We start from the raw sequence: 6,141 nt of genomic DNA, 5'->3' as shown, positions 1-6,141 counted from the left end.
TGCTGGGGTCCTCAGCCCTCATGCTGGATGGCTTTCAGCCTGGGCTTTGAGGCTGACCATCCGCTACTGGTAGAGAACCTGAACAGGTTACCAAACTCTGGAGTCTCCCTGTTCCCACTTACAGAAAAGGGGTGATTAATCATCACTTCGGGGTGCTGTTCTGGGCATTAAGGAGGCCAGTGTTTAGAAATCCTCAAAACAGAGCCTGGCACACACAATAAAGTGCCCCACAAACGTTAGCAGTTTTCCTTTCAACAAAAAGTGATTGTCCAGCTTCAAGCTGATTCTCTATGAGTCTCAGATGCCCTCTCTGGAGGCCCTGAGGGCCTGGTGCCCAGGATGGTCCCAAGTAAAGGGTTTTGAAGCAGGCCCAGTGATAAGCCAAGGGAACTCTGAAAAGCTGGGACAACCACCTATGTGGGCAGGGGACAGACCCTCCAGCAAAGGACTCCTAGCCATCAGACAGATCTGCCAGGGCCATGGAAGCAGAGGGCAGTGACTATGCTACTAAGGACAGTGGAGAAGAGGGCTAACGGGAGGGCATAGCTAGGGGACCACCTGTACATCTGGGCAAACCCACGCCCTGGTAGGAAGATGGGGGCTGCTCAGTCACCGCGCCAACTCCCCAGCAAGCCCCGGACTAACTCCTGACTCCTAAAGACGAGGTTGGGGTGGTGATAGGGAAACAGGGCCTCCAGAAAGTTTAATCCATTGGGGTTAAGACTCAGAAGCTGCCAGGCATGGTACCTCATGCCTGTAATCCCAGCACTTTGGGAAGCTGAGGTGGGTGGATTGCTTGAGCCCAGGGGTTCAACACCAGCCTGGGCAACATGGTGAAACCCCACCTCTAAAATTAAAAATTAAAAAATTAGTCAGGAATGGTGGCATGTGCCTGTATTCCCAGCTACTCGGGAGGCTGAGGCAGGAGGATTGCTTGAGCCTGGTAGGTTGAGGCTGCAGTGGGCCATGATCGTGCCACTGCACTCCAGTCTGAGTGACAGAGTGAGACCCTGCTTCAAAAAACAAAACAAAACAAAACAAAGAACCTCAATGGCCACATAATCAGTAACGTGGAGCTGTGGGGCCCAGCAGAGGGGCCATGTCCCTTGACCAGGAGACAGAAGGCTTCCTAAAGGAGGTAACAGTTGACGCAGGTCTTGAGGAAAGAGTAGCAACTGTTCAAGTGGAGAGGGATCTGGAGGTAGTGGGGCAATTCTGGGCCAGGAGAGCTTTGAGAACAAAGGCCTGTGTGGTCTCCTTCCCTTGCAAACTGCAGGCCCCTCCTCTCCCAGCCCACCAGCCTTGATGGGATAAGTCACGCCTGCCCAGCCTAGCAGCCCACTTCAAGGGCTAGTGTCTGTTCAGCCTTAGGCCAAACAGGCAAAAGTGATAGGAACACAAGGCAGATGACAGACAGGTGCACAACTGTGGGGCGCAGACACTGTTTATTGAGTGGCAGGCACAGGAGAGGTAGCTGGCTCCGGTGTGGAAGCGGAGGTGGCAGGTCATGCCAGGGTGCTGTGGGCATCTGGCAGCCAGGGCCATGCCCCCCATCCTAGGGGGACGGCACAAGCTCACTATGACAGGAGCAGCAAGGAGCCGGCCAGAGGAGGGGGCAGCCACGACCCCCAGGATCCTGGGCAAGAAGCGGCAGACAAACTTGGCACAGGGGCCTAGGGTGAGGGGGACTGGGGCCTGGGTATTCTGTGGGGGAGGGAGGGGGATCACGTCTGTGGGGTGGAGTAGAGACTGTGGTGGTGGCCGCCTGGTCCTGGCACCTGGGAGAAGAGCAGAGGAGTGGTCTTCGTCTGGCTGCCCCCATACCAGCCCGGCTCACGCCCGATGGCACCATACCAGCTCCCAGAGCCTAGACTGCCCGACATACTGCAGCAGAGAAACAGGGTCAGTCTCAGGACAGTGACCAGGGCCACAGTCACAAGAGCTGCAGGAGGAAGACAGGCTTAGAACAGAACCCCTGTGACCTAGATCTTCGGGGCCCAGGGCAAAGTACATCTCTAGGCAAGGGGTGGAGGCTTTAGCAATAGGAACCCAGGGGACCTCACCTAGTACAGATGGGGAAGCAAAGGCCATGGCAGGGGTGGAAGGCAAGACCCGGCTATCTCGGTCCCCCATAGCTTGATGGAGCCAGCGGGGGGGGGGGGTAGGGCAGGGGTACTGAGGCAGTGCCACGGCTCCTACCTGGTGCTCTCACCCCGGCTGTGCTCCCAGGAGCAGCCCTCATCTTCACAGTGCCCAGCCCGGTCAAAGAAGTAGGACCGAGAGGCAAAGACCTGCCCATTGAGGATGTGGCTGGTGCTCTGGGGGAGGAAGCCATCATCGATACTTACTCCTGTCCCGCACTGGCCTCCCAGGCCCAACCCCAGACTCCAACCCAGGATTTGCAACATCCGCCCCCTCCACTGGCCCCACAGAAGAGGGAGCAGACCCTTACCAGGTCCTGTGGGGGCCGGTGCACCCGGAAGAAGCCCACCAGCAGGGTGGTGGGCAGTAGCTCCCACACGAAGAGGATGAGGCCAAATACCAGGTAGCCTTTGTTCCCCAGGTCATTCACCAGGTCCGCCTGTGGGAAGGCAGGGGCTGGTGCCAGTCTGCAGTCACGCCAAAGGGGTAGTGGGACAGGGCCCAGGCCAGCTGGGGCCAAGGTGCCACGGCTACTAAGGAGGTGGCAGACATGCGTATGCCCACCTGGTCAGACACATTGTACCAGTCGTAATCGAAGGTGTCCAGCCGGCTCTGGGGGGCCAAGGCCAGTGCTGTCAGGTTGTAGCAGGCCCGGCTGGCATAGAGCAGGACCATGGCGCCACCCATCGCGGCTGCCTGGCACACACTGGTCCCCTGGCACAGGTAACAACAGAGGACCCTCAGGGAGAGAAGGCTCCCAGCTTCCTCTACACCCTGAGAACCGCTGCCGAGAGACCCAAAAGACACCTGGGCATCAGTGCTGCGGCCCTACCTTGGCCTCCAGGTAGATGCTAGTGGAGGGTGCCCGCCTGGCGACGAGGCAGAGGCAGGCAGCAAGAGACAGCGCGCAGATGACGAACAGGGAGTCGCTCACCAGGACGCGGACAAGCAGCAGGGCCCAGGGCTGTGCCCGGCGCCGATGGGAGAGCACAGCACACAGCACGTTCACCAGCAGAAAGAGCAGCGAGGCCCCCACAAAGGCCCCTCGGACAGCAAGCCTGCAGCCACAGCACAGTCAGCGCGGGCCCTCAACAGCCCTCAGCACTCACCACCTGCCCCACCTCCTGCAGGAAACCCCAATGTCGACAAAACTCAGGGCATCCAGTCTGAGCCCTGTTCCTCCACTCTTACAGATGGAGAAACTGAGGCCCAAAAAGGTCAGAAGGTGACTGACAGCCATGGTACTTCGGAAGGTGCACCAACTGGAGTCAGAAGTCTCTGTCTGAGCCCCAGCTCTGCGACCTTGATCCTGCTGTCTTACCTGGCTGGGCCTCAGTTTCTTCATCTCTCAAGAGGGATAGTAGCCTCTCAGGGAAATTGTACAAATAAAAGATGGCTGGGAAAGCTCTTTATAAACCGTAAGACACTGTACAAATGACGAGGGCATTGCGGCCCCAGGTCACCCAGGAGTGCATATGGCTTTGGTGCTTCCATGGGCTGGAGCCTCTAGCTCGCCCTCCATGGTGGATGACATTGGGGCCCTCTGCCTCACACTACCACAAGCATTCCTATTCCTGTGCCTTGCAGATCTGCAAGGCCTCTGCTGAGCCGTCTGCGCCAGGTGCTTTAACTTTTCCAAGATCTTCCACAGACATTCCCTGGGTTGCCTTTGTCTCAGCCCTGAGAGGTGGGAAGGGATCTACATGGGACTGTCACCTGCCCCTGACCTGGAGGCTGAGCCCACCAGTGTCCCGAGTACTTACAAGCCTCGGCTCATCTCCGGCCGACGCTTCACCTTGGCCTTGAACACCACCTAAGAGCAGAGATGCCCTTCACTCCTGTGGGTCCTTGAGGCTTGCCACCTCCCGCCCCCCACCCGGGACCACTTGGTTACCTGGGCAAAGTAGAGGTTCATAAGCGTCAAGGTGAAGAACTGCAGGCAGACGGGGCAGCAGTAGAGAAGCCAGAAGGGCAAGGGCCCCAGGCGGTTGGCGCGGGGAGTATCTCGGAAGTAGAAGGAGAAGAGGGTGGTACGCAAGGCGGCCCAGAGCAGACAGAGGGCCAGGAACACCGTCTGATAGCTGAGACGCTTGTGCCCATACAGAAGCACCAGCCAGAGCTGGGCATAGACGGAGAAGAAGAGCAGGGCATACAGGGTGGTGTAGGCAGCCGTCAGCCCCAGGGTCACAGCAGGTGGCAGCGCAGGCACCAGCCCGGCAGCAGGCACCAGGCCAGACAGGTTACTCTCCATGTCAGGGAGGGAGGCCTGAATCCCGGAGACAGACAAGGAGGGACTGTCGGCGGGACCAGGGAAATAAATACGGAGGGGTGGGAACTGCAGGGTGCAGAGAGGGAGATGGGGCGCTCAGGAGGAAAGAAGTTGTGGCTGACAGGCCCCTCCTCCTCAACAGAGAGACCCTTGCCCTTGGGGAACACAGGCAGCCTGGGCCCCAGGCCCCTCACTCAGGGGCATGGAAGGGCAGTCTCTTTTCTCCAGGACAGACCGGATAGGGGTTGGGGGTGTCTCCTCCCTGGGCCTACCCCAGAGCCAAGGATGGGGGGATGCAGAGGCCCAAGGAGAGGACTCCTTGGCCTCGGTCGTTCATGTCGTCCTGGGTGGAGGGGGAGAGCCGGCCGATACCCGTCGGGTCAGGGCAGCGGCCGCTGCGAGGGGCGCCCAATGCCCCGCTCTCCCCCTCCCCAAGCTGGGGGAGGCTCTCTCTCCTCCAATAATGCGGATGGGGAGGGCCTCTGCCTCCTGTCCTCGTAATTCTCGAAAGCTGCCCCCGCCCCACCCTCCCCCACCGCGTCCACGCTCCAGCCTCAAGGGGAGGGAGGAGGCGGACGCCAGGTCCTCAGGCCGCTAATGGGAGAGCCGGCTCAGGTCGTGGGGACCCGGGGCTCCGGCTCCCCGGCTCCCGCTGCTCCGCCCCCCCTCCCCCTCCTGCGCCTGCGCGGGCGCCGTTCGCTACGCAAATTGCGCAGCGGCCCGGCTGGCTCCGCAGTCCAGCGCCGCACCCGGCGTGAAACCGTACGAGAATTGGCGCGAGCTGCGCCGCTGGCGGGCGCCCGGGGTTACGGGAGGCGGCAGGAGGGCGGCCGAGTTGCGGGGGCCGTGCCGCATCCAGGGGATCCCCGGGTGGGCCGTGCCCCGTGCCGCCCGCCTTTACTTGTATGGGGGTCCGCCAGTTCCCACGCTCCTCTCTCCTATACCCAAATCGGGGTCGTGCCGCCCGGCCGGGGGCGGCAACGGATTCCCGTCCTTCGGTCTCTGAAGAAAACTTCCGCCCATAGCCAAGATGGCCCCCGGGCCCCGCCCCCGGGCCTGAACCCGCGGAGCCCCGAATCCCGCGCGCGGGCCCGCCCCTCGCCCCGGCGCGCCCGCGGCCCTGCTCACCTGGCCGGCCGCCTGCCAGGCGTGAAGCCCCCACGGGCCCTACGGTCCTCCCTCACCGGGTCCCCGGCCCTCCTCCCGCGCCCGGGCAGCCATCCCAGCCAGGGAGGAGGTTCCTTTCCTTATCTCCAGTGCCCCCGAGATGGCGCGGGAGGTGTCCCCCGAGGCGGGCGGCGCGAAGCTTCCGCGCCTGGGAGGAGGAGCGGGGAGCGGGACTTTCCGACCGGGCACCCAGTCCAGGCGGAGCGGTAACAATAGCAACAATAATCACATCCGACGGCTAAGCTTCAGTTGTGGCTGTGCCAAGCGCCTTCGCCCGCAGTAATCACTCCCTTCACAAAGTTTTCACTGGCTCCCAGGGGAGCTGTCACTATCCCCACTTCACTGGGGGGAAACTAAGGCCCAGAGGGGCTGAAGGACTTGTTGGCAGAAGTGGGTCTCCAGGTTCCAAATGGGGACCCCAGAGAATCCCTCTCCTGCTCCCACACACGCCCAAGGTGTGAGGCAGCGAGGATGTGAGCCCCGGGGCCGAAGGAGGGAGAAAAAAGGCTGCGGACGAGGAGCCTTGGATCCGGCGGGGGGGCGGGGCCGGGCCGGGTTGACCC

General features: G+C 61.5%; 1 protein-coding gene across 13 annotated transcripts; it reads right to left on the bottom strand.

The window, feature by feature from the left end:
- Positions 1 to 1,426: 1,426 nt before the first annotated feature.
- Positions 1,427 to 6,134, bottom strand: GPR137 (G protein-coupled receptor 137). 13 transcript variants are annotated; one of them, XM_034932884.3, is made up of 8 exons: positions 5,540 to 6,134; positions 4,037 to 4,408; positions 3,906 to 3,955; positions 2,975 to 3,200; positions 2,707 to 2,856; positions 2,453 to 2,581; positions 2,200 to 2,318; positions 1,427 to 1,884 (listed from the first exon to the last, which is right to left on the bottom strand). In XM_034932884.3, the coding sequence occupies exons 2-8, from the start codon at positions 4,391 to 4,393 to the stop codon at positions 1,725 to 1,727; spliced, it is 1,191 nt and encodes a 396-aa protein (XP_034788775.1). In that variant the 5' UTR covers positions 4,394 to 4,408; positions 5,540 to 6,134; the 3' UTR covers positions 1,427 to 1,724. The 13 variants fall into 13 exon arrangements, with proteins under 13 accessions (XP_034788775.1, XP_008952217.1, XP_034788777.1 ...); XM_008953969.4 differs by having other exon boundaries at positions 1,427 to 1,778; positions 5,540 to 6,082; XM_034932886.2 differs by lacking the exon at positions 5,540 to 6,134 and adding an exon at positions 5,313 to 5,480.
- Between the last annotated feature and the right edge of the window lie 7 nt (positions 6,135 to 6,141).

Source organism: Pan paniscus, chromosome 9, assembly GCF_029289425.2.
Source record: "Pan paniscus chromosome 9, NHGRI_mPanPan1-v2.0_pri, whole genome shotgun sequence".
Taxonomy (NCBI): Eukaryota; Metazoa; Chordata; class Mammalia; order Primates; family Hominidae; genus Pan; species Pan paniscus.
The sequence above is the reverse complement of the archived record's forward strand: the minus strand, read 5'-3'. Positions and strand labels throughout refer to the sequence as shown.

What these genes read in the sequence shown, in the direction of transcription:
- GPR137 (XM_008953969.4), bottom strand. Translation starts at nt 4,393, where the DNA reads ATGGAGAGTAACCTGTCTGGCCTGGTGCCTGCTGCCGGGCTGGTGCCT. An exon ending in GCATCTACCTGGAGGCCAAG is followed by an intron (nt 2,857 to 2,974) that starts GTAGGGCCGCAG and finishes TACCTGTGCCAG; the next exon opens with GGGACCAGTGTGTGCCAGGC. An exon ending in GGTACAATGTGTCTGACCAG is followed by an intron (nt 2,582 to 2,706) that starts GTGGGCATACGC and finishes GCCTTCCCACAG; the next exon opens with GCGGACCTGGTGAATGACCT.